The sequence below is a fragment of the Sesamum indicum genome, linkage group LG10, assembly GCF_000512975.1.
Source record: "Sesamum indicum cultivar Zhongzhi No. 13 linkage group LG10, S_indicum_v1.0, whole genome shotgun sequence".
NCBI classification, from domain to species: domain Eukaryota; kingdom Viridiplantae; phylum Streptophyta; class Magnoliopsida; order Lamiales; family Pedaliaceae; genus Sesamum; species Sesamum indicum.
Genome location: NC_026154.1, coordinates 3,076,640 through 3,104,372, shown reverse-complemented (window position 1 = coordinate 3,104,372; position 27,733 = coordinate 3,076,640). Strand labels below are relative to the sequence as shown.

General features: G+C 32.1%; 5 protein-coding genes across 5 annotated transcripts; 3 read left to right on the top strand and 2 right to left on the bottom strand.

Annotated features, from left to right (window-relative positions):
* On the top strand, positions 43–2,586 carry LOC105171783 (myb-related protein Myb4). The gene is made up of 3 exons (XM_011093013.2): positions 43–363; positions 451–580; positions 1,661–2,586. The coding sequence occupies exons 1-3, from the start codon at positions 231–233 to the stop codon at positions 2,151–2,153; spliced, it is 756 nt and encodes a 251-aa protein (XP_011091315.1). The 5' UTR covers positions 43–230; the 3' UTR covers positions 2,154–2,586.
* On the bottom strand, positions 6,669–10,060 carry LOC105171782 (malate dehydrogenase). Its single transcript, XM_011093012.2, has 7 exons — positions 9,905–10,060; positions 8,584–8,742; positions 8,272–8,447; positions 7,734–8,011; positions 7,474–7,609; positions 7,259–7,370; positions 6,669–7,044 (listed from the first exon to the last, which is right to left on the bottom strand). Exons 1-7 carry the CDS (start codon positions 9,945–9,947, stop codon positions 6,950–6,952), a joined length of 999 nt encoding a protein of 332 aa, XP_011091314.1. The 5' UTR covers positions 9,948–10,060; the 3' UTR covers positions 6,669–6,949.
* On the bottom strand, positions 13,456–14,560 carry LOC105171781. Its single transcript, XM_011093011.2, has one exon. It carries the CDS (start codon positions 14,401–14,403, stop codon positions 13,639–13,641), a length of 765 nt encoding a protein of 254 aa, XP_011091313.2. The 5' UTR covers positions 14,404–14,560; the 3' UTR covers positions 13,456–13,638.
* On the top strand, positions 19,441–20,572 carry LOC105171780 (glutathione transferase GST 23-like). The gene is made up of 2 exons (XM_011093010.2): positions 19,441–19,780; positions 19,954–20,572. Exons 1-2 carry the CDS (start codon positions 19,457–19,459, stop codon positions 20,323–20,325), a joined length of 696 nt encoding a protein of 231 aa, XP_011091312.1. The 5' UTR covers positions 19,441–19,456; the 3' UTR covers positions 20,326–20,572.
* Positions 22,517–24,448, top strand: LOC105171779 (11S globulin subunit beta-like). The gene is given in 4 exon segments (NM_001304399.1): positions 22,517–22,879; positions 22,974–23,224; positions 23,309–23,752; positions 23,842–24,448. Coding segments are annotated over 4 exon segments (1,494 nt in total). The 5' UTR covers positions 22,517–22,539; the 3' UTR covers positions 24,301–24,448.

The window sequence follows — 27,733 nt, the reverse complement described above, 5'->3', positions numbered from 1 at the left end:
GGAGCAAGACTAGTTGATATAAGAAGATGCCATAGCCAGCCACCCTATCTATATATGTGAATATATAAAAAAACACTCTCATCATCCCTCACATAATTATTACTACTACTACTACTCAGAAAAGAGAGGAGAGCAGAGGAGAGGAGAGAGCATCAGAGTGTCAAAACAAACAAATCAATAAAAGAGAGAAGAAATCAAAATTGTGGAAATATTGGGAAGCAATCAAGCAAATGGTGAGAGCTCCATGCTGTGAGAAGATGGGACTGAAGAAAGGGCCATGGAGCCCTGAAGAAGACCAGATTCTCGTCTCTTATATTCAACAACACGGCCATGGAAACTGGCGTGCCCTCCCCAAACAAGCAGGTACCCCCCCACTACCTACCTAACTACACTTAATTTACATATAAACTCCACCCCACTTCAGAATTTAATGTAATTTGTGGGCTGAAGGGCTGTTGAGATGTGGGAAGAGCTGCAGACTCCGGTGGACAAACTATTTGAGGCCCGACATAAAGAGGGGGAATTTCACCAAACAAGAAGAGGATACCATCATCACTTTACATCAATGCCTTGGCAATAGGTACTTATGCTTTTATTTATATACATCCCATCCATCAATCCATCATCCATCCATCCATCACCTTTTTGTATAAATACAAATGGACAAAAATTATACTATTCCAACCAAAATGTTTGCACTGAATGCATAGCAAACTAAGGGGTTTTTTCTTTTTTCTTTTTAAAAAAAAAAAGATAATTATGTAATTACATTCTCATACATCAATATTTGATCAATCCATTACTATGACTAAAAATAATAAGACAAACTACAATAAACTTAATACCCTTCGTGCTCGAAATTTTAGACCAATCACATGCATTAAAACACCCCATTTTCAAACCCAATTATTTATCCCTCCAACTTGCATGAATTCTATATTTCCTCCCCATTTTTAATTCGTTTTAATTACCAAATTAAATTGTCAAAATCATGACTAATTTATTTATTTTTTTAAAAAAATTATAACATCACCAGTAATTAGGATTTTTGCCAAATTTACAAGTGCATGCTCTAAACGAGTGATTGGCCATTAGAAGATATCTTCGAGACGTAATCTAATATTTTAAGTCTACAAGTTGCAGACTCACAAGACTTGCAAATACATGAACTCTTGCATCTTTTATTTATTTATTTATTATTATAATTATTTAATTAATAAAAAATAAGCTCATCATAATATGACAAAAACACGAGTTTGTTTTTTATGTGTTTGTCCGAAATGATTAATTAAGAAAAAAAACTATTACTTGATCCCTTCTCTGTAGACGTGCGTGTTGGAGTTTAGCGACGGAATAATCAAGAATTGCTCAAAGTGATTCTCCATAGTTGCAGTAATTAAAACATTAATTAAAGTTTCTAAATCTACAGAATCATTAAATGTTTGGTTGCGGACAACTATGCACGCAGAGGTTATATCTCCTTAGGATTCTGTGTCCAATAATTAAACTCAGGCACAAGATTTAATGTTTGTCCACTCTAATTAAATTATACCTCGTTTTGCAAATTGTCATTAGTTTATCAAAAAAATAAAGATAAAAAGTTTGCTTAGCTCGTGCAAATATCTTATGTAATATTTGTTTTTTTTGTGTGGATTTCCAGGTGGTCTGCAATTGCAGCAAGACTGCCGGGACGAACAGACAATGAAATAAAAAATGTCTGGCACACCCATTTGAAGAAAAAGCTCAAAAATGATCAGTCTTCTCAGGACTCCAAGAGCCACCCAATTGTTTCAATTCCCAAATGTGACTCCAAAGTTTTGGAGAATTCCAATTTGGACAAAAATGTTGTCACTAGCCCTCAACAATGCTCTAGTGAGATGTCGTCCGTGACGGATTCATCGTTGGAGAAAACAGTCGTCAAGAATGAAGAAATGGACTACTCGTCGGAGTATTTTCCTCAGATTGATGAGAGTTTCTGGTCAGAAGAGTTATCCAGAGAAGACGCAGATCGTCAGACGGCCGATGAGAAAATTCAATTCCAGTTCCCTGGGGTGGAGGGTGCGGAGAAGGATTCAAGAATTGATGATAGCATGGACTTTTGGTACAATCTTTTCATTAGGGCCGGAGACATGCCAGATTTACCTGAATTTTGAGGGGGCTTTTTGGATGAAAAACAGAATTGGGGAGCTGGGAATTTTGATTTTTCTACATGGGAATCTTTGACTTTTTGAATTGACTCAAGTTTCAAATCATGGGGTGCAGATTTTCAAGGATGCTTCATTTAATTTAAAGAAAAAGAGAAAAAGAAAATGTGAGTGGGGTTGATTTGAGAATTTCAGAAAAAGTTTAGAGTTTGACTTAGGAATTTGGGTTTTGTACATTTAGATTGCAGGACTATGGGGGAAAAACAAGGGTAGAAAGATAGGGGCATTCTTGGCCAAATCGTCCTCCTAGTCATGTCTAACCAATGTTTTGTTAGTCAAGTTTAATGTTGTCTTGCTATGGCCATTGTTGAAAATTGTGCAACTTAGATGATGATGATAATCAAAGTTTGAATTATGGTCTAATTTTCTTTTTGACCAAACACATTAATTTGGTTTCTTTCTTTTGCATCTTTATGTATATATAAATATATATTGATATCTAAAATTTATTTAATCAAAATAAATTAACTCGATACATGTACATAATTAAAGTTTTTATTATTTTTATTAAATTATATAAAAGAAGAGTAAAATTAAAATAAATAACTGATCAGAGGTCATATTTTCTGAAACAACTTTAATTAGTTTTAAATGTGCATAAATACAAATTAAATGTTTTTTTTTTTTGTTTTAATTGGATGGTTGTATAATGTATTTAGAGATGATGATTGTAGCTTAAAGTGGCAACGTGGGAATGAGAAACCTTTTGAAGTCGGAACTCCACTGTAAAAAGATTTACATTATTTTAATTTGGCGGTGAAAATATGCCAAACGCGTGATGCAATTATGAGTATGCAAATTCTATCTACACATATATTTGCATACTATCAAAAGTTAAGAACTAAATAAATTTTACATAATAAAATAAAAATATATTTATTACACTCAGATTTTTTTTTAAGAAATATAAAATTATATTTATTCCTGTATCAAGATTACACTCATGCTTATTTTGAAAATTCTTTGTTTACACTTGAATTTCTTCCGTTAGAATTTTGATCGAAAATAATTATATCAATAAAGAAATTAAATAAATTTTTAGTTTTACCCCTCATTTGACATTGCATGTAATATTTTTATACTTATAAGAGGGTAAGTGTAATTTTGATATATATATATATATATAAAGTCAAAAGGGTGATTATAATAAAATATTATTCTTGAATTATAGGTAGTGGATGAAAAGTAGTCGTTTCTAAATGAAAAACTAGTTTTTTTTTTTTTTTATATGCTTTTTTTACTTCTGATATATAGGATGAAGTGAAAATCATTGTTGATACATTTATTGAAGCATTGGATGAAGTACTCGAACAAGACATTTTCAAGAAATAGATGCAATAATGATGTTAATATCACTTCATATATAGGAAATAAAAGAACACCAAAAGATGACTAATTTTTCCATTATTCTGTGACACTTTCTATCCAATGGCTATATTTTTGGAGCAATATTTTCATTTATACCCTTTTTATTTTATACATATTACATACAAGTATAAATTAAAGTACTACAGAGGAATATTGAATTAGGGGTAAAATTAGAAATTTATGTATTTTTTTTACATCAATACCTTTTGTTCAGGCCATAACTAAAGGAGGTCAGACGTAACTGAAGATATTTTTTCAGTAGGGAGTGTAAACGTAATTTTTAAAACTTCTTGAAGAAAAAGTACAATTTAACAATTTTAGAGAGGGTCTAAATATAATTAACCCTAAGTAAACAAATATGAGGCACAATAGCTGTGTTGTAAGAGATTAGACATTTATGGTTCAAATCATACCCTTCATAATAAATTTTTGTTGAGAATTTCTTAGCTAAATAGGTTTGCTCGAATCAAATCAATTATAGAGTAAATATAATATACTTATTATGTGATTGATCATTTTTTTTAAATTGTACATTAATCACACAGTAAATATATTATACTTGCCATATAACTCATCCAAATTCAACTAAATTCAGTCCAAATTAGAATTTTTCGTTTTTATAAGTCATATGTACTGATATTTAATTTAAAAATATTGAAATGAATTTTGTAATTTAATAAAATGGATGGTGGTAATTGATGGTTCCACTAAAAAAGAAAGAGCAGTGGTGATGAAAAGCACTCGTTTTTGCTTAGTTGTGTGTGTTTCAATTTACGTACAAATAGAAACGACTAAAACGTGACTGTATAGTATTCGACATTATTAAAAGGTATAAATGATGAAAACCATAGATTTATTTTTCAATTATATAGTAATTTATTATAGTTTATGGTCTAAAGATTGCATTCTTAATTTTTTTTTTCTAAATAAAAATTATATTAAAATAACAACCTCCGGAACCTTTAGAACCCGTACCTAGGATGGCAATTGAATCGGATAAACTAGGCATTGCACCGGGCATGTCCCGTTTGAGTTGAATCGAGACTAATTACTGAATTTAAAGATAATTCAAATTTTAATTTAGAATCGTATATATTCAAGATAGATCTCAAATCTAGACCCGAAATTCATCTCAACTCTTTCTAAATAATATATATTTAAAAAAAAAAAAAAAGCATTTTAGGGTTTGGAGGCGGGTTGGAAAAAATGAGATTTGAGACGTGTTGGGCAAATTTCTGATCCTACTAGGGTTGTGGGGTTGGGGCCCACGAGGCTCAAGTTTCGTTAAAAATAAACAAAATAAGTTTTAAAATTTATTAAACTCGTTTCATTGCTCTCCCTACTTATATTAGACACTCACTAACAGACTTTAATGATAGTGTAATTTTTTAAATCACAAAAAATTTATATGTAATCATATCAAACTTCAAGAAATGACAGAATAATTACTCAAAAGTACCCCATGCCCCAATAACAGTGTATAAACCTTGACGCTACAATAATTAGTGCTGATAGAATAAATCCAAGATAAAATCTTGAAAAGAAATTAGTAATATCCTTCACTCCAAATTGGAAAATTCAACCCGAAACCAAAACTCACATCATCAGCAAGAACGTATACTAGTCAAATAAAAGTAGTCGCACGCGCAGCCACAGGAAAATACTGAATTTTTTTCTTGATTTAGGACCATAAATATTAGTCACAAGATGCCAACAATTTCTTAGCTGGGTTGTTAAGACCGATTGAGATCATGAGTTTGAGTCTTGTTGAATTTTTGGGTATTTATCAGATTTTTTAAAATTTGTCTCACTTTTAGACTTACTCGTTTCTTTAACACGCTACTCTAATTTTGAAAAGGCTATCTCCGACAAAAATAATTTTTGTATCAGGAATTATTAGTTAGAATTAAAAAATAAAAACTTAATGCTCTGCTTTTAACTGAAAAACGTATATAAAGAGAAGTAAATCATCTATGTCATAGTGTTGGGTAATAATTTTGTTTTGAGAAAAAAGGAAAAGTGGAGATTTATGGAAATGAACTTTTAACTCTTTATAAAAAAAAAAATCAGAAGCAGATACTTTTCCTTTTTTATAATTAAATAAAGGGACAATAACATTTATACCCCTTATTTATGGTCTTTTTTCAGATTCTTTTGAATAATTATAAATACACCTACAAAAAATGTCAATATTATTTACACACACCACCAGTACTTTTTTTCTGAAAAATCACAAATATACCTCCGAAAAACGTGAATATCATTACAAAATTATCTGTATTGTTTGGCTGTCAATTATTAAAAAATGAATGTTGTATAAATAAACTATAAATCAAGAGGTATAAATACAATTATTCTAAAATTTATGTATTGAAGACGAGCGGAGGTCCCAAAATAATTATATAATGATCCTAAAGAAGGGTCTGAACAACAGCAGAATCAGTTAGAAGTACCTTTCTATATGCTTTTGAGCATAGGGTGATTTTAAAACTTGGTGAAGCAGAAACTGAAAATGTATATACCCGTTTCTAATTTTCTTTTATAATGAAAACCTAAAATAAATAATGAGTTGGTAAATGTGTCAACTTAGAGCTAATTTTATAGTCTGTTGAATAACTTCCTCAAGACAGTTTCAGCTTTCAGGGTTTAAACAATCAATAATAAACGAGAGCTGAACAAATTTGGTGTCATGGGTCCGACCTCCTATATGTGAGGACTTTTTTTTTACATTATGTATTTTTATATGACTTAATCATATCCGTATTGTAATTTGTTGTTAATTATTCTTAGTGTATTAATTTATTATTTTTTAAATCAATGTAATAGTAAAGATAAATAAATAAATAACAGCCAATGACCCATCATATTTATATACATGACGACTCTAATCTGATCGACTTGGGATTGGACATTAGCAATCCCAATTAGAATATCCCCAGTCAACTCGAGATGAACGATACAGGCCGGAAGTTCAAATATTTATTTTTTTTTTAAATCCTACAAAAAAACCAATAGATCAACAATGAAGAATTATAAGCAGAAAAAATCTACTGATGTAAAAGCAAAAACGCATGAATAAGACAAGCCATACAGGAATAGTAAGAAGATTAAACCTGAGAAATCAAAATTAAGGTTATTATCAAGGCATCAAACGCCATTTCTCAGCCAATATCCCAATATCAAAATGAAAAGATATTTGTCCCCCATGATCGTAAAGTCTATTAAATTGAAAAATGTCCTCATAAACAACAAAGTTCAACCCAACGATTCATAGAAGCAGGCTTCCACTGAGCAAGAAATAGCATTATTCAAAACTGTAGCCTACTTCTGCTGCCAGAGGAAGGAAAACGTTTTTGCTTTCGCCAAGAGAAAGGAAATTAAGATAGGCAAGAATATGCCAGAGCTTTCTCCTCACTCAGCTCTTGAGCCGTCAAATCCAACTTCTTCCGTGAAAACTCATCGATAGAAAGTCCTGGAATATAGTAAAACAATTACGTTTCTAGTACTACTAATTAATTCAACTCCAGACACACCCATGCATACACATTATTCATCGAATCATGAAATGCTTTAGGAATGTAGCCTGAGTGCTAACTGAATTGAAACAAGTGCTATATATGTTGATATTATCAAGAACTCCAACTAATTAAAGCAGAACGAACTGATGTTTTCATTCACATTCTCACCTTGAACAATAGACCATTCTCCATTTTTGCAAGTGACAGGGAAGGAATAAACTAGTCCAGCTGGAACATTGTATGAGCCATCGGAGTATACACCCATAGAAACCCAAGTACCCTGGAATAGTGCAACACAAAGATCAGTACAATCAGAATCCATTCGGTGAAGTGGTCATCAATGTAAAGCAAACAAAAATAGAAGACATAAGGAAAAAGGTTACCTCTGGAGTTCCAAGGACCCAATCACGAATATGATCACAAGCAGAACTAGCAGCAGAAAGTGCACTAGAAAGCTTTCTGGCTTTGATAATAGCAGCACCACGCTGTTGGACGGTAGTTATGAATTCCCCATTCAACCTAAAATGATTAGGAAAGAAACATTGAAGAATATGTAATATGCTTGGGGTCAACAAAGACGAATCCCATGGGAAAAACAAGGGGAATGTGACACTGGAAACTGAATTTTAGCTAACTATTATACCATTCATCATTAGCAACAAGCTGACGAACAGGCTTCTCTCCAGCTGGAGTTTTGACAGTGGCATGGTTGACATCAGGATACTGTGTTGAGGAGTGATTTCCCCAAATAATGACGTTTTTAACATCAGATACTTGAACATTCAATCTCTCTGAAATCTGTCCAAGTGCCCTGTTATGGTCCAATCTAGTCAGACAAGTAATGTTCTTCTCTGGGATAGATGGAGCAAATTCTTTCAAAATCAATGCATTGGTGTTGGCCGGATTAGCAACAACCAAAACCTGGAGTGAAGTATACAACAAAAAGTGTAAGTTCGAAATTGGAAACTAAATACAATGTCCTCTAAAATTATTACTCTAAAAATCTCTCTCATAGAAGCAGATCTCTGGGTATCAGAACTATCAAGCATTACCAATAAAATTTTGCTGTTAGGGAAACATGCTAGGATCCATATTCTCACATATCAAGTTCCTTTTTTGCCTTCTAGCATCAATATGCTGTCACTTAAAATTTAAAGGCCATAAAGCTGGTGAATCATCACCTTGCAATTAGCAGCAGCATGCTTCTCAAGAGCAGAAGCTTGGGACTTGTAGATGGAGACATTCTTGGACATCACATCTTTCCTCTCCATGCCCTCTTTCCTTGGGAATCCACCCACCATTACAGCAACATTGACACCAGTGCAAGCTTCAACAGCATCAGTTGTAGCAACAACACCTGATCCAAACATCACAAGAACATACGGATGGGTAAGTTAAGAAATCCCTTCAGGCCACATTTCATAAGGCATATAAACAGTCAAGTGAAGTGAAATTTTGACAACAGAAAAAGTGGGTAAATCTAGAGGATCAACCTTTCAGAAGAGGAAATGCTGCATCAACCAATTCCATTTTAACTCCATTTAGTGCCTCAGCAGCAGGTGGAATATCCAGCATGAGGAGAATAACAGGCTGGTCAGGGCCCAACATAACTCCCCTAGCAATCATAGGAACAAGAGCGTATCCAATTTGCCCTGTAAAACCAACAAATTCACTATCTAAATGCTCTATATGAATTCCAAGAAATATTCTGGATAGCTAATGCTAGCACAATTTGTAGAATTGGCATCCTTTCCAAGGAAAATGAAGCAATGGCATCACACAACCTCAGTTAATAAGAGTGAAATTGCTCGTTAGCGTGCATTACACAAACTTAAGCCACAACGATTTGATGGATGTTTCTTCCTGAACTAGGCTCAAGTGACTCATATTGACGGTTGACCAACGACTGAGTTACAATCCAAACATTAAATAGAAACTCTTAAGCATGTGCACTCTAACCTCCTCTGCCCCCAACCCCCAAAAGTTACTCCTATTTTCATCAACATGGAAGAAGAAAGAAGAAACAAAAGGAAATTTCTGGACAAAATCCGAAACTCCATGTCTTTCAGCATTGAATTCCCAGTGTAGATATTACCATAGAGATATTAAATACAAAGCGGGTAAGAATGACAACCAAAGCACCTTCAGTAAGTGTATGTAAACTTAAGATGTACACAAATAACACTTTTTATTTCATTTCATTTCTATCTTCAACTTAAAGAAGAAGAGGAAATAAGTATACCAATTGCATAAGCAGCAAACTAATCAAAGTCATAAAAGCCAGTTCATTTCGAAATAAAGAATATAAGTTCTCAACGCCTTCTATATCAATTTACCGCCTCAAATCACATCACCAAGCAGTATGTAAAGGGGGGCACGAAACAATACGAATCTCCTTGAAAAGCAACCAATCAGCTACGGCATAACCAATTATCAACATTCCGGTGTAACTGACCAAAACTGACTCGAAATATTGAAAAAGAAAGAATCTGTGATTCAACCTTACAAGCTTCATCGTCCATCAATAGAATCATTTCAAACTAAAATGAAAAGGCCATATCTCATTGCAGCATATATTAAGCCACAAGGAAAATTAAATCAGAATAAACTACTCGTCAGCAAATAATAAGATACATACAACATAAACATCATCCAAAAACTTCACTCCCAATACACCGAAATCAATACAATATAACACGATCCAACCAATCAACCGACAGCAAACAGTGATCTAATGAAAACCATATGAGATAATAAAGAGAAAAAAACAAATAAAAAAGCAGATGCAGCAATGGCCTGCGCATGAAGCCGTACCTGCGGCGCCGGTGACGAGAACACGGAGTGGTTCTTTCGCCATTTGTGCGATAGATCTGTGATCTGAAAAAATCGATGGAATCGAAGAAAGTTTCGAGGGACTCGAGAGAAAGATAGAGAGAGAGCAGGGAAATGGAGGCTGGTGCTCGAGGAGAGTGTGACGATATTTATAAGCAAAGTATTTTCTTTTGCCAAGGATAATTTTGATATTCCAAGGACGGCTAATACGGTGTCGTTCCCTGTATCATTTCCCGTTCGTGACTTATGACGTTGTGGACTTCTGGCCAAAAAAAATATGAAACTCAAAAAATAATTTAAGTAAAATTCCCATAACTTGTCTACCAAAACAAAAAATCCTTTAACTTGATGCTATAAATACAACTAGTTGACTATTAGTACATTTACTCTAGTTCTTTGGGGTTAATTATATTTAGACCCCTAATATATTGTCTATTTATATAATTATTCTTATTTTTTTGAATAATTATATATACATCCATCAGAAACGTCAATATCATCTATATAAAACTATCTTATCTTTTAAAACACCACACGTACACCTCTAAAAAATATCAACAATTCTTACTTTTTGACTGTTAGGAGCAATTTTTGTAATTATGCAAAAGATATGGATGAACTATGTAAAGAAGCCGTAGATTATGAGGTGTAAGTTGGTATATTTACAAACGGGCTTCATTTATTTAAACTAATAAAAACTTGTAAGTAGAAATTATAATTATGTAGAATCAATTATATCCTTAACTCTCGATCTTATAATTAAGATGCCGATTTCACGATTGTTCAAACTTAATGCTACGAGTTTGAATCTTACCATATATATGATAATATTTATTTAATTTATAAAAATTATAAATCGAATTTAATGAGTCCAACCGGTCAAGTGAAAATTCAGATATTATAGTACATAAATGCCTTAGCAAAATCATCTTTAATTCCACTCATCATCATTCCTAAAATTGAGTTGGTCGTATCAAATATACAATTATGTTTACTCTGATATTGTATACGAGATACAAATAATTTCACTTATTTTTTATTCAAAAATAATAAAAAGTACAATTTTACTGATCGTTATGTTGTATTGGAATCAAACCAGTGTTGATATTTCTAACCAGATTTCAAACTAAAAAATTTTGTAATTTTGAGCAAGATATTGTTGACAAGAATTTTAGCAAGTTATTAAGAAAGCAATATTGGGGCAAGTATGGTTTTGAGTGAGAGAGTAGGGACATGAGGGGAAGAAGCTCTTCAAGTGTGTTTTGAGGCGTAAGCAAAGTAACGTACTCACCTCACCTTTAAACGACTCCAACGGCTGCTGAAAGCCGGTTTTCATGAGTGGTTCACATTTAATTTAAGGGTAAATTGCAAAAATCTCATCTAATATTTGGTATAATTATGAATATTTTTTTATCGTTTAAAAAATTATAAATACTTTTATGATATTTAATAAAATTATGTAATTTTTGGATGGAGGTATGAAAATATTAATTTTGCTCTTACTGTATTTTTTTATTTTTTTTAAAAAAAATCAAATGGGATGGATGAAAAAATTTTAAAAATTATAAAAAATTATCCACTTAGTCCATAAAAAAAATTAAAATATAAATAAAATTATAATTTTTAATATACAAGGGCATTTTGGTCAGTTCATCATAAAAAAATGGATGAGAACCTAACCGATCTGGCTAATTGTTAGACGGGTATTAAAATTAGGGGGTATTAATAATTTTTCAAGCAAGTATTCATAATTATACCAAATCTCACATGAGATTATTGTAATTTACCCTTAATTTAAACTAATCTCTCTTTTTTTATTTTCTTTTTCCCCTCCCCTCTAAGTCAAGTATAATTGATTTAGGGTTTGAAATGTGGATAATAGAAAAAAAACACTTTATAACTTTTTTTTTTTTTTGTCCCCTGGACACACATGACTCACATATACATTTAAAATTTGAACCTAAAATTTAAGAAATTATGTGTCGAATCCAAATTATTGGATTGTCTTAGGAAACTAAATTTATAAAGGATAATTAGGATTATACTTGCTGACTTATAGTCTATTTATACAAATTATTAAAAAAAAATATGGTCTATTTCAAGTTTAATTTTTTTATTTCCATAAAAACACGCAAAAATTGTCTTAATTTTTGTACTTGAGATATTATGAAAAGACGCAATTGAATTCATGGTAGGCTGTCTGGAAATTGGAAAAGACGGTTTGTTGATAATGTGGATGGACGCGATATCCGACGTTTTGGAGATAATTGGCCCACTTGGTCTGAAATCATCGACACACTATAAGCCTAAACCCAGTAAACTTATCTATGGAAGTGATAGGCCCATTTCCCAAGAAATCTCCACGTGTTCCCTACGCCTCGTCCTAGTTCCCGACATAAATTGTTCATCTGTACTAATATAAAAGAAATAAAATTTTCCTCACTAACAAATGACTATTTATCATATTGTTTTCATATTTAAATTTAGTGAAACGAAAGAATATCATAAATGAATTTTTTGGGTTTAATTGTGTATTTTGTTGGTATAAAATCTCTATTTGAATCTTTTGATTTTTCGTGTTGTTGTTTTAACAACTTTAGATATGGAGCTTGACGCTTTGATTTGATTCGATGTTGACTTGGTTCTTTGACAATATTAATTAGAGCATTCTTTTGATATATTCTCGAATTAAATGCTAGGAACTGGAAATTTTTGGCTTAAACTTTGAGTATTTTTTAGTGGAATTGAAGTTTTGATCTTCTGAAAAATGGATTTGTATATTGATAACGTTGATTCACAAGCCTTTCAACTTGTTTCGAATCAAACGTAGGATTCGGATTATTTTTTCAATTAACGTCTTGATTTTTATCTTAAACGTCGTGGATCTTTCTTAATTTACGCTATAAAGAATTTTGCCCAATTCAATACTAAACAAGTCGGAACTAATTGAGACTTTTTAAATCAAACCAACCTTAAGTTTTTCAATACTTTTCACCTCAACAAACAATTTACTTTTTATTTGATAAGATAAAAATAAAATAAAATAATTTCATTTATGATCATCACTATCTTTTGATAGGAAATATTTAAAGGGTCAAATAAAATAACATGTATTAGGCCCCAGGAGAAATATTTTACTGCAGCATATGCATGCGAAATGCATTTAAAGTAAAAATATGTAATAAAATATCACACTGAAATGAAATAATATGAAGTGAATAAAACAATCAATTTATCCTCAATACAAATTAATATTTTATCTACTTAAAAATAAAATCCAATAATCAAATTCCTTTCCACCTATACACACACTTGGAAATAACCAAACCCTATACAACCAATTATACCTAGTAAATTCTAATTTATATGAAATTTGATCGAAGTACTTATCATGTAATTGGTATACAATTTAGAAAAAATGACCAATCACATAATAAGTATATCACATATGCTACATAATTGGTTCAACCAAACTTGATTTGAATAAAAACTTCCCATTACACTTCGGTAAATACCTCAAATCATATATCATACCAAATCAATACGTATAAAACCCCAAAATTCAAAAATAAAAAATAAAAAAATGCAACCCTTCAAAAAATTGGGCATCCAAAAAACAAACCCAAAAAAAGGGAAAAAAATTAACAACCATCAGCCTCCGTATTAAAACCTTCAAACCTCTGGAAAGTTGCAAGAAAAAGTATAATTTCCTTTCCTTAAGCACTTCGTTTCAGCATCTCCTCAAACTCAAGAATTGATTGTTCCCTTTCAAGCTTCATGTCCTGTCGGAATTTAGCTATGAATTCCTCAGCTCTTTCATCGACGCCTTTAAACTGTGGGATCAGAGGAAGTTTCCATTTCTCAGCTGAAGCAGCACTTTTGCTACTCTCACCGGCTTTCGCTTTTCCTTTCCCCACAGGGACAGGCGCCAATCCCCTCTCAGCATCTCCAGGAATCTTGGCCCTCACTTTATCCTGGATTTGAATCTTTCCATCACGATGAGCTTCCACTGTCGATCCAGGCCTGGTTTTATTGACAGATACGGAAATACTACTTGATTCAGCCATACTTTCTTTAATCCTTCCTGGTTCTGCTAACGTGACCAGCCCTGGAAACAGCTCGTCCACGTAAATGGGGGAGTAGCTCTGGCCGACGTGGTGGCGGTAGAGGTGGAGATGGCGGTGGGAAAGAGGCGGAACGGCCCGTTTCGTTATACCAATAATTTTTCGGTGAAGAAAACGGGATATGGATTGCCAAGCAATCGAGCAGCGCTGTCCTAAAGCAGTGATTGTCGCAATTACAAGCTTTGGATCATGTAGTTTGGATTGGAGACGGTTTCTGAAACTCTTCCACGCTTTTCTAGCGGGGTGGAGCTTTTTGGCCAAGTTGAAGCGGGACATGCAAGTTTGTATTGGTGAAAATTTGCGTTTTGTAAGAGAGGATTGCTTTGATTTGGAGCAAATGAGAAGAGGGGATAACATTTATTTGCGACGGTATGGTATGAAGAAAAGTGGATGGATCCGTCGCCAGGCTGGATCCGATCATTCTTCGGGTACATTGGCATTCTTTTCTTGTTCAACATTTTTAGTAATAGTACTACTTTTTGACACGATTAAGTAAAGAAGAAAGTCCAAAGTGGATTCCGCTCCTCTTTAAACACTTGACTACAAGAAAATAGATTTGAATATTTTGTTTTTATGTTCATATTTTATTTTAATGAAAAAGAGCATGCAACCTTTTTTTTTAAAAAAAAACAAAACATAAATTAAAGTTATAGAGGCCAAATATTCAATTGTTACTTAGAATTTGTTTGGTTCAAGTTTTTCTTCAAGTTGTATGGTATAATTGAAAGGAGAGTAAATCGAAATTATTTTCCCTTGTTTGGTATGAGAAATAAGTTTAAGAATTTTTTTTTTTATAATTTTACTAAATAGCCCTTCTCTTCGTACTGTATTAGAAAATAAATAAATTAATATTATAATAATACAATTTTAGTATATTAAAAATTTAAAAATCTTATTAATAAAAATATTTATCAAATAAGAATAATTTTTTTTGTTAATAAAATATTCAGCAAAATGCGTATTGTTCATTTATTCAAAATTGTTTAGCTTAAATAAAACTTAAATTACTAACAAGATTGTTTACTTGATCGTTGACTTTGATACAATAAGTTTTCAACAATTTTGTATATTTTCTCTGGTAACTATGTACCATCTTATCAACGAAAATGAGAAAAGAATTGGAAAAAAATTATATATATAGATATATATTGGTCATAGAGTAAACAAAAATAAAAATTATAATTTTTTATTTGTTTGGCTTTATACTTCCATTTTTTCGTCCATTTTTGGGCAGAAATAAAATTGAAGTATGGAGGGGTTCCATATATATCGAGTTTTACTTCATCTCTATCTCTTCCTCCTAAACAAACACTAAATTATCTATTATACCCTCATTTTTACTTTCACTCTGTAATGCACGGACACTCCAAAAAATTATTTGATGCTATGTCGGACACGCCTTGGACACGGCATCAGAGTGTCCAAAAATTAAAAAGAAAAAAAAAGAAGACACGACATCTGTCGCATGTCTGACACGTTGTGAATCTTTTTTTTTTTTTTATAATTTCAAAAAATTTTGAGTTGCCTTTAAAAAAAAAAAGAATTTCAAGCTTAATAAAAAAGAAAAAGAATTCAATCACTCTTCTTAAACTAAAAGTATTAGAATGAAATTACTAAAAATTGAGATATGTTCACGATAATTTAACTAATTTAAATTATTAGAAAATTTTCATTGTATTTCTTTAAAATAAACTAATTATGTATATTTTTAAGCCACCATGAATTAAAAATATAGATATAAGATATGGTTATTTTATATTCTATCTTAATATTTTTTATATTATATATTTTAATTTTATAAAAAATTAAAAATATATATTATATTATATAGCCGTGTCAGTGCAGTATCGTGTCCTAATTTTTTTTACGTTTTTCGTATCGTCGTGTCCATGTCCATACATCATAACTTCCACTTCTCTTATGCTCCCATTTTTTACCCCAACCAAACACACTCTTAATTATATTTTTTTACCAATCTCAACATACCTTATTTTTTGACATGTTGAGATTGGAAAGAAAAAATAAAAGCAAGCGGTAATAAAATATTTAAGCTTTTATAATTAATAATATATATTTAAAATAAATAATATATAAATCAAAACATAAAATTCATCAGTTGAAAAACACAACAAAGCAAGAGGGTCTTAATTGTTTTTTTTTTTTTAATTTTAAAAGTTAAGGGGTGTTTTCTACGTGTCTTAATCAATATATATTCTTTAATTTATGAAATATTGTAAAATTAAAAAAAAAAAAAAGTGTACTTACTTGGAAAGTGGATGGTGGATGGCTAAAAAGAGAAATTGATTGGGTCCAATCTGTACTAACCAATTATGCTCAAATAAATAAATAAATAAAACCAATTATGCTCAATTTTGATAGGGGAAGGGCCAAAAGGCACATGGCTTGCTTTGCTACTTTCATTTCAATGCTGTCAATTCATAACCAAATCATTGTCAATTAGAATTTTGGGCAAACAAGAAAGTCACCAACAACTTGTGGAGCTGCACTCTCTTGAAATGTCAAAACACGAGATTTTAATTTTCAAACAAATGGATAAGTGATTAAAATGTAAAAATTTCGCAAATTTGAAAGTAATAGTTATAAATTAAAAAAAAAATTGATTTGAAAGTGTTTCGTAAAAATATTGGTATATTACCAACTTATTAATTTATGAAATTTCTTAATTATCTTAATAGGTATTTAAATTTTAGCTGTTAATGAACTCGAATGTTTTTAAAATGAACAAAATCTAATTAGGACAAAAAAATCGTAAAGAAGTTCAACTTTTTACTATGACGTCTTAAGCTGTAATAAGGACATTCACACTAGTTTACAACTTGCAGCTTATTTAGCATAATTTAAAATAATCTAATGTATTTCAAAGCACCTTTATTTAAGATTTTACAAAAACCCCTAACATGTGTATTGACATAAACTTTATAACTAAATAGTCCTATACTAAAATTAATTTTAAATGAAAACTAAATTCATTAGAAAACCACATTTAGTAATTTTGATATTATTCTCCGTTCAATAAATAGACCATTTCGTTAGTTAAAAATTAATAAATTTATTAATATTAGCAAAAAACTTGAATAAAATTCATATTTACCCATGATTAACTTACCATTGACTTATTGTACGTCAAATAAATTTTTTTTTATTAAACCACCTTTATAAGGATGAAGATATATCTTCTCACATTCATTAGTGCGTGAGAAAATATATAAAGATAATTTGAATAAAAAATAAATATATGTGATAATTGATATTTCCTCAAAGTCCATTGGCTGCGTAATGCGCACTATGTATGGAGAAGCAAAGCATTCCAAGTTGTAAAGTTGAAGGGCAGGCAAGAAAGAAAAGCAATGGCCATTGTTGTCTTTGTCTCCTTTACAGTTCACTGTCCTAGGTGTCTTAATCCCTGTCGTCCATTTTTGACCAGTTTTTAAAACAGACCAAACGCAGTCCGGAGTGCAACAATTCTGAATCAACGCATTTTGGGGTCCAAATCAATTGGACATGTGGACCTAATGGTGGGCTTCATTTCCTAGATGTTGCCTGTTTGGAGTGAAATCTTGGATCCCCGGAAATTCCCAGCCATTGATGCCTAGACGAATAGTTTCCTCAATCATCAAGTGATCAAGGCTGGATATCTGCCATCACCGTCGCTTATTTCCATGGGCGACGGAAAGAACTAGTTCCTGTTTATGCCTCCAATTGATGGTATACATAAACATAAATTCGAGTCGATTTAGGGTCGGAGCTGTAAAATAATAATACTGAATATCAAGAATTATTTCTAAAGCCAAACTTAGTAAAAAAGTTTATAAAATATATTAAATAAATTTGATGTTATTAAGACTAACTATTGGTACGTACGATTAGATTTGTTAAAATATCATTTAGGATGATGAAATTAGAATAGAATTTTAAAATTAACTGAATTAATTCTTAACTTATTATAATGAGATCATTATTTAAAAAATAGACAATATTATTATTTAACTAATTTATACATAGTTTGTAATTAGTAATATGTGTTTTACATATTATATAAAGTTAATTTTACTAATAATTATCACGTTCATGAAAGTGCAATATTCTTGACCGATAGATCCGACCGCGGAAGTCAATGAAGGATGGGAGATAGAATTGATAGCCCTCGTAGGCTGAGGCAAGGGTTAGGATAAAATTAGACTCACTACGCACATGCTGCACGCGCTGGAGTAAGATCAACTTATTCGACGCCATCTTCATTACTTCCTTAAGAAAGAGGTTATTCGCGTTCAACCTAATCCTCTTCTCATGTGCAAAGGCAATTCGATCCTTTTTGAGTCAGATGTGGCATTGCTGATTCGAGAGCAGTTGTCCTTTCTACTACAATTATCCCTGCTCTTCGCCCACCATGGGACTCCAGCTTACACCGGTCTTGAACTTGAATAGACCGAAATCTTTCACCCATCCTATAAGCCTTTTATCATGTAACTTTATTATTTTCATAACACCATACAAGGAAATAGTGGTTGCTAATTGAACTATATAATATTTCATTTTGTATTTTGTAAGGAACACATATAGTTGTTTACTTATTTATTTTAAAAAAATTTAGCAACAAGAATTACAACGAAAATTTTAGTGTGTGACGATTCCTAAAAAATCCTCACAGATAAAATTATTACAGAGGCTAGTTACGAAGTCTAGCGACGTAAAAATCCGTTGCGATATTTAGCAACAAGATATTTCATTCCTATATTAATTTTGATATTGTAATAACTCAAACTTCATATCCCTTAATTTCCAAATTCGATATTGATGACCAACAAATTTAATCTCTTTAATTTTTAATTTTCATAGTTATTGGCATGATTTTTGTCATATAAAAAATAAGTAATGATATTAAATTATCAGTAATTATATGTATAAGTAACAAGAACTTTTATTTTGTCATTGCAATGATTTTTGTAATTGTAATAGTTATGACAATATTTGAGTTAACTAGTGACAAAACAAAAAAGTAAAAAGTTGTTATTGTAAATAATTAAAAATAAAGACAAAATCAAATTGAATACTGAATCTTAACCTAGAGTGTAGAATCAAGAAAAGACAACAAAAAGAAAAATCTAGTCACACGACAAACTCCACCGTTGAACAAATTTTAGTGGACGTATTCTCAGAAATTCATCCTTTTTAATTTTCCTCCAAGTATCCAAATTCAAAACACCTTCCCTCAACATTTAACTTGTCCTAGACAAGTACCTTACCTTGTCCAATTGAACAACTGTGCACGTGAACTAACGTTTTCAGGGATGCTTCCAAGGTTGACAAAAAGGATCATACATCTGAATGCAAACAAAATCTGGATACTATATAAACCCAAGAGCTAAAACCAGTTGAATATACCACAAAAATGGAGAAGAGGGATGAGAGCAGTGTGAAACTGGTAGGGTTTTGGGTTAGCCCATTTGTTCACAGGGTGAGATGGGCACTCAAATTGAAAGGAGTTGAGTATGAATATATAGAGGAAGATATCTTCAATAAGAGTCCTCTCCTCTCCGAGCTAAATCCTTTGTATAAAAAAGTGCCTGTTCTTGTTCATGATGGAAAGCCGCTGTCTGATTCCTCCATTATACTGGAGTACGTCGATCAGAAATGGAGGTCCAACCCCTTGTTCCCCGACGATCCCTACCAAAGAGCCCAAGCCCACTTATGGGCTAGATTTGCCGATGAGAAGGTACATGGGATAAAATACTTTTGCTTCTATATATATTTGATGACTAATAAAATTACGTGAATTCTTATTCGGTTTAGAAAATTTCATGCCGTAGAGATAATATGTGATCCTAATCATACAATGTAATGACACCATATAACTACTCTGAGCATATAAATTCCGTTGATCCTCAGGTTCTTGAATCAGCATGGCTTGCTCTCTGTTCAGAAGGAAAGACGCAGGAGAGAGCAGTGAAACAAGCCATTGAGAACCTGGAACATGTCGAAGAGAAGCTGAAAGGGAAGAGGTTCTTCGGAGGGGACATAATTGGACATGTGGACCTAATGATGGGATTCATTTCCTACATGTTGCCTGTTTGGGAAGAGGTTGGCGGAGTGAAAATCCTGGATCCCCACAAATTCCCAGCTATAGCTGCCTGGACGAATAATTTCCTCAATCATGAAGCCATCAAGGCTGAATATTTGCCACCCACTGCTGAGACCTCCACCTATTTCCAGTGGCGACGAAAAGAATTAATTCCTGTCTATGCCTCTTATGGACAGTAGATGGTGTAGTCAACAAAAGTCGGAATAGAGAATCTGAGGCTGTATTAGAGGATAAATCGAAGTCCAATTCATTGGACTGAGTACGAGGTTTTTAAGCGTTGTAATTTCTTGAAGCAGTACATCTGCCTGTATTAGTACAGAGGATCCGTGCACCAAAAATCTTATCCACCCAAAAAGATCTCTTTTTTATATAAATCTTGTACGCCCCGTCTTTCTTATTATAATTGTTCGTTTAGAATTTTCAGTATTTTTGGAAAGTATTTAGTATTGTTTGTTGTGAGTAATGTTCTTGCAAATAAGTTTTAAAATTTTCTTAGTTACTAAATTATTTTCAATATTTTACTTTAATTTGGTGTGTTTATATAATTTCATATTTATTTGAGATTTATGATCCATTATTATAATCATTTAATTATAAATATATGAAGTTTAATAAGTATTTAGCCCTTACGACTTACATATTCATATGGCTTTTTATAGTTTAATTTATCATGATTTTATAAATTTTTATTAGGCCATTTAATTTTTTGTAATTGTCAAATTCGTTATAACTACTTGGGTCATTACCTTTTTACTTCAGCACGTTGAGAAGGAAGCCTTCGTATGATTTTTCAAAGTACTTCTTACATTTTTACAAGTGTTCGAGAGTTTTGGCAACGTGACTATGGATTGGTCATAGTCTCCTTAGTCTCATGCCTAGAGTCATAGCCAATCATTAATACACCAAATAGGAAGTCAATCATAATCTTAAGAAAGTGACAAGACTTTATTCGAAATTAAATTATTAATATTTGAGCACAAACTATAAAAAGTAAAAGTTATTTTTTGAGTAAAAGTATTAGATAATATTTTTATTAAATAGTAAATTAATTTTAAAATTAAAATTATTTACACTCGAGATAAACTGCAGCAACTATTAATTTTTTTTAAATTGAATTTTTATTATAAATTTTTTACAAATATTTTAATAAACTTCGACCATAAATTATAAGAAATAAAAATTTAAAAACTAAAGAAATTATATTTTAATATAAATAAAAAATAGTTTATAACTTATAATTATATTTATTTTTAGATAACTTCTAGCATATTTTAATTATTTTTAAAATTACATTATTATTTATTCTAAAAAATTTAATAAACTTTGACCAAAAAAAAAAAAAAATAAAATTTAATTTTATTTCTACAATTTATCTCCAATGTAAATAATTATAATTTAAAAATTATTTAATAAAACGTTTATCTAATACTTTTATTCGAAAAATAAATTTTACTTTTTATAGTTTGTGCTCACATATTAATATATTTTTGGACCAAATAATAATTTAATTTCAAAAATAGTATAATTGATCCTAGAAATTATCTAAAATAAAATAATTATAATTTCAGAACCATTTATTATATATATTAAATATAATTTTTCTAATATTTCTATTTTTGTAAAAAAGAAATTCTTATAGTTTGTGGCCAAAGTTGGTCAAAATATTTTTTTTTCTTTTAATGGTACTTAAAAAATACGTTTCTTTTATTTTTTGGTACCTTTAAATAGGCATTTGAAGTCAAAATCACGTGAGTCAATAGAAGTTTACTGTCGTTAACGGCCACGTGTGGGACACATGGCCTTTGTTGTTAACTTGGGACAAAATAGTATGTTTTTTGTGTTTTATAGTACCAAAAGTGACACTTGCCACAATTATGGTATCGAAAATAAAATCGGCCTTTTTTAACGGGATCAAAAAAAAATTTTGCCCTTACATAATATATGTACTAATCAACGAATTGAATTTTCTATTGTAATATTCATTTCATTTTCTATTTTGTTCAACATACACACATTATGTATATTTGAACGAAATCATATATTATATTTTGAAAAATAAAAAAAAATTAACACATGCTATGTATATATTGAATGTAATAAAAAATAAAATAATTAAAATTTGCAACAAATGCAATCCAACCAAACATAATCGCCACATACCCATTAGGTGTAAGCAGAGCAGCATTTCCATACATGCAACCTCATGATGATCATAACAAAACAAAAGCCCATGCACAATAGATACCGCCAAATGTCGCTCGTTTCTCACCATCTCACACTCGACGTGTCGACCTCAACCCACCAATTTCAACTATAAATCCCCACCCTTCTCTATTCCCCGCTTCACATCCATCATCAGCCCCCTCAAACTACTAATCCCAGCACCTCCAAACATGGCTCTAACTTCTTTACTTAGTTTCTTCATTGTAGTTACGCTTCTCATCCGTGGCCTGTCTGCTCAGCTTGCAGGTGAACAAGACTTTTATTGGCAAGACCTCCAGAGTCAGCAACAACACAAGCTCCAGGCCCGGACGGATTGCCGGGTCGAGAGACTCACGGCGCAAGAACCCACCATCCGGTTTGAGTCCGAGGCCGGGCTCACCGAGTTCTGGGACAGGAATAATCAGCAGTTCGAATGCGCCGGAGTTGCTGCTGTCAGGAACGTTATTCAGCCCAGAGGCCTGTTGCTGCCGCACTATAACAATGCACCTCAACTTCTTTACGTAGTCCGAGGCTAGTATATATATTTTCAGTGTTTTTCAACTCTCTTTTAATTTCTCAGTTCAAACTGGTCATTAGGATATTGAATAGGTATAATCTTTGACAGGGAGGGGAATTCAGGGAACGGTGATTCCGGGATGCGCCGAGACATTCGAAAGGGATACCCAACCGAGACAGGATCGAAGGAGAAGGTTTATGGATCGGCACCAGAAGGTTCGGCAATTCAGGCAGGGCGACATTCTCGCTTTGCCGGCTGGTTTAACTCTCTGGTTTTACAACAATGGAGGGGAGCCACTTATTACTGTTGCACTTCTCGACACCGGCAACGCAGCCAACCAGCTTGATCAGACATTCAGGGTAAGAGAATATCAAAACAATGCATGCATGCCAACAATTTTCTGTTACTCTTGGATTCTTGTTTTATATATATTTTTTTCCCAGCACTTCTTTCTCGCTGGAAACCCGCAAGGCGGAAGACAAAGTTACTTTGGCCGGCCGCAGACGGAGAAACAACAAGGTGGAACCAACAACATTTTCAATGGATTTGACGATGAAATTCTGGCAGATGCTTTCGGTGTAGATGTACAAACTGCGAGGAGATTGAAAGGGCAGGACGATCTGAGAGGTCGTATTGTGCGAGCCGAGAGGCTTGACATTGTCTTGCCGGGTGAAGAAGAGGAGGAAAGGTGGGAGAGAGATCCATACTCTGGAGCAAATGGCTTGGAAGAGACCTTGTGCACGGCCAAGTTGAGGGAGAACTTAGACGAGCCCGCACGGGCCGACGTTTACAACCCGCACGGCGGCCGCATCAGCTCCCTCAACAGCCTAACGCTCCCTGTTCTCAGCTGGCTCCGTCTTAGTGCCGAGAAAGGAGTCCTTTACAGGGTAATTAAATTAAAAAATTAACAACATTCTTTAAAAGAGTAAATTTAGGCCTTCAAAAGATATGTATTTATGCATGCATACGTATGCAGAATGGCCTGGTGGCGCCGCATTGGAACCTTAACGCGCACTCCATAATCTACATAACACGAGGTAGCGGTAGATTCCAGGTGGTCGGCCATACCGGCCGGTCAGTGTTTGACGGCGTGGTGAGGGAAGGGCAGCTGATAATAGTGCCACAAAACTACGTGGTGGCGAAGAGGGCAAGCCAAGATGAGGGCTTGGAGTGGATCTCATTCAAGACCAACGACAACGCGATGACAAGCCAACTCGCCGGGCGGCTCTCCGCCATCCGGGCGATGCCAGAGGAGGTAGTCATGACTGCGTATCAGGTTTCCAGGGACGAAGCCCGGAGGCTGAAGTATAACAGGGAGGAATCCAGGGTGTTTAGTTCCACATCCAGGTACAGCTGGCCGAGATCCTCCAGGCCGATGTCGTATATGCCTAAGCCCTTTGAATATGCTCTGGATGTGATCAAGTCTATGATGTAAGGAAATGTGTATGTATTAGACAAGTAAATTGTGGCCAGTGTCGGAATAATAGAGGGGCGTGCCCTTCTATTTGCAGTAGAAGCTTGTACGTTGCGGATCCAATGTGGTTTTCTTCGTGAGAGTTAATAAAACCAGTGTTCCAATCTAATAAAGTGCGATTGATGAGTTGCAAATAATTCGGCAATCTCTATCTTACACCCGTCGGGCAACGCCAAAAATTTTGAGTGGATAAGTGATTGAATTGTTCTAGTATAAATTGTAGGAAAAAATGCATTTTTAGTTTTGAAATTCAGGTAGGATGGTATTTTTAGTCCTTCATCAAATTATTCTTATACATCCTTGCACATTGATGCATATACATTATAAATGTCAATTGGTAGAACAACAATCACACAATTCACACCTATTCAGATCCATAAAAAATAGAATTGTGAGACCTGGGTTCATGTCCAAACCCACTATAAATTAGATCCGGGAGAAAATTCTTGTTCGAATTAATTTGGTTGAACCAAACGAATTACAGAGTAAGTATGATATAATTGTTATTTTTTGATCATTTTTTCTAAACTGTATACCAATTATATGATAAGTAAATTATATTTATTACATAATTAGTTCAAATTTGACCGAAATTGATTCGAATTAGAATTTCCATGCATTTGGGTTAGAGGTCGACCCTTGTAATACTCATAGATCATATGTAACCAGTTTTGATCTGATTAACAAAAATACTTTTACTTTTCCCCCCAAATTAATTGATCATTATCAATCAATTATGTAATTGAAGTGAACAAATTTAAAAAATTTAAGATATTATGAAAATTATTTAACTTGTAATTCTAAACATGTATATTTTTAATCAATAAATAATAATTAAAATAATTAGTTGTATAGATTTATGATTTATGCTAAGTATGTTTTTCAACTCTTAATAAGTAATAATGTTTGGTTAAAAGATAAAATTGAAATTTAAAATCTAATAATATTAGATTCTATCGCCATTAAATATGTGGATTTAATATTTCATATTTCTTTTAAGAATTTCAATTGGGATCATAAACTTATTGATAAATTATTGATAAAAATAAAAATATATATTGATAAATCTATAGTAAATATATTGCTCACTCGAAAAGCCTTTCCACTTTGATATAAGTAATATTTGTATATTGCCTAATTTTAGTGATTTTGATATAAGTAATTTTTGTTTTCAATATGTGTCTTAACATATTTTACAATTTCTGCTTCAATTTTTAACATTTCTTTAGTGTTTTTCAATTACCTTGTTTTCACTAAAAAATGGTCAAATATTTTGGGAAAAAATGTAATTTTAGTTCTATAATTTATGGGGAGTGATATTTTTTTATCTTCGACGAATTGATTTTAAGCAATTTAGTCCTGTAAGTTTAAATATTTGGCAATTTTCATCCTTGCACATGATCCAATTAAATTACAATTTTAGTCCTATAACTTAAGAACTATTGACATTTTTAGTCCTATAACTTGAAAGAGTTGGCATCATTGGTCCTGCATGAATTTCATTTACAAGATTAAAATATCAAGTAAATTGCAATTTTCGACTAAATTGGGTGAAAAAGGACTAAAATTATCGAAATTATAAAATTATAGGACTAAAATACAAAAATTAATTCGTTCAAAAATTAAAAATGCCACCTCATGAGTTACAAAATTAAATTAAAATTTTTCCAATATTATCTAACAACATTACAAAGAAACGAGAGAAAAAAATGTGATTGGGTTTGGATCCGACCTAAGTCGACCCAATTTGAACGGGTAAAAAAATATTTTTCAAACTGATCAATAAAGAATTCGAGAAGTAAAAGGCACATACTAATAGAAAACCTTCTTCCACTCTTAAATCGGAGAAGCATTTACAAGCAGCAAATTTTTGAAAAGCAAAGATAGAAAGTTAAAAAGCGAAATCCAAATTTGCTTATACAAAGGGGAAATTATAACCTAAATTGGTCAAATCGGATTAGAACCAATTACTGGAAAAATTCTAATCTAGATTAAATCTGATCGGATTAGAACTAATTATCTGATAAGTACAATATATTTGTTGTGCAATTAATGAATAATTAAGAAAAACAACCAATCACATAACAAATATATAACACTTATTTTATAATTCATTTGATTCGATCAAATCAAAATTTTCCTACATCAAGTTCTTGTCTTGCTCATGACACTTGAACTGTACAATAACAAAATAACGAGGAATCAACAAGGTAGCGTCATAAAATATATATTAAATTACAGGTCAAAATTACATTTTTTGTTCTATAATTTTAAGTCATTAGCATTTTTCGTTTTGAAATTTTTTTGATTTTCACATTTAGTCCTTTTTTGTTTGGAAAATTTAGTTATGTGCTTAACAAATTTGGTCCTTTTTTGACAAATTTAGTCTTGCTCTTACAATTTTGGTCCAATGAGCCATTTTTTTTATTATGATTAGTATTATGTAAATTCAATACATAAGAACCCTATTTCACACAAATAACAGAAATCGCGTACCTGAATTTCTACATCAAGTAACCTCAAATCTTTGTTCTCACACTTCAATTCTTGCAGGAATACACACGCAAAAATGGTGGGAGACGAGAAGCGGAGTCAAATGGTGCAGAATTATTTGGGACCAATCAGAAGAAGATGAGGAAAATTAGAGCATGAGTCCAGTCATCAACCTAACTATTCCTCTGTATGAGTGATTTTCACCCTTTTGTCCCCCTTATCAAAAGAGGCACAACAAAATTGCAATTTCCCTCTTTTGTGAGAAGAAAATTGAAGGAACTAGGGTTTAATTTGGAATCAAAAGAGGCACAACAATTTCATGCAATTTCCCTCTTTTGTGAGAAGAAAATTGAAAGAACTGAGGTTTAATTTGGAAAAAATTCCTTCATATCGCAGGTTCAAACCCTTAAAAACCTTGGCTACGTGGCAAATGAGGTGTTTTTTGACTGGGCATTCTGGTTAAACCAAGTGGCCAAAAAAAATTAACGGTGGATCAAAATTATAAAACAAAACTAAATCTACTAAAAAATGACTAAATCTGTAAAATGCAGGACTAAATTTATCCCAAAAAAAAAAAACTAAATGTGTAAACAGGAGGAAAAATGTTAATAACCTAAAATTACAATAGTGAAAATGTAATTTTGCCTAAATTATATTTTAGAGATGTTAAGATTTGAAATTGTAGAAAACTTATCATTGAAGTCTAGAAACCTGATTATTTTGATCAACAAATCACGGGTTTCTTATTACATGTTTTTTAAGGGTTTGTTTTCTTATTAAACTCCCATTTAGCTCTACACTCAATCATCATTGAAGAATTCTAAATCCGCCTCAACCAAATTGAAATTAATTATATGCAATAAATTCAAACTAATTATATGAAAATCGTATAGACTAAACA

Coding starts and splice junctions, on each gene's coding strand:
- LOC105171783 (XM_011093013.2), top strand. CDS start 231: ATGGTGAGAGCTCCATGCTGTGAGAAGATGGGACTGAAGAAAGGGCCA. Junction 364..450: donor TGCCCTCCCCAAACAAGCAG/GTACCCCCCCAC, acceptor TGTGGGCTGAAG/GGCTGTTGAGATGTGGGAAG. Junction 581..1,660: donor CATCAATGCCTTGGCAATAG/GTACTTATGCTT, acceptor GTGGATTTCCAG/GTGGTCTGCAATTGCAGCAA.
- LOC105171782 (XM_011093012.2), bottom strand. CDS start 9,947: ATGGCGAAAGAACCACTCCGTGTTCTCGTCACCGGCGCCGCAG. Junction 8,012..8,271: donor ATGCTGCTGCTAATTGCAAG/GTGATGATTCAC, acceptor ACTTCACTCCAG/GTTTTGGTTGTTGCTAATCC. Junction 7,371..7,473: donor GGGTCCTTGGAACTCCAGAG/GTAACCTTTTTC, acceptor GCACTATTCCAG/GGTACTTGGGTTTCTATGGG.
- LOC105171781 (XM_011093011.2), bottom strand. CDS start 14,403: ATGTTATCCCCTCTTCTCATTTGCTCCAAATCAAAGCAATCCTCTCTT.
- LOC105171780 (XM_011093010.2), top strand. CDS start 19,457: ATGGAGAAGAGGGATGAGAGCAGTGTGAAACTGGTAGGGTTTTGGGTT. Junction 19,781..19,953: donor CTAGATTTGCCGATGAGAAG/GTACATGGGATA, acceptor GTTGATCCTCAG/GTTCTTGAATCAGCATGGCT.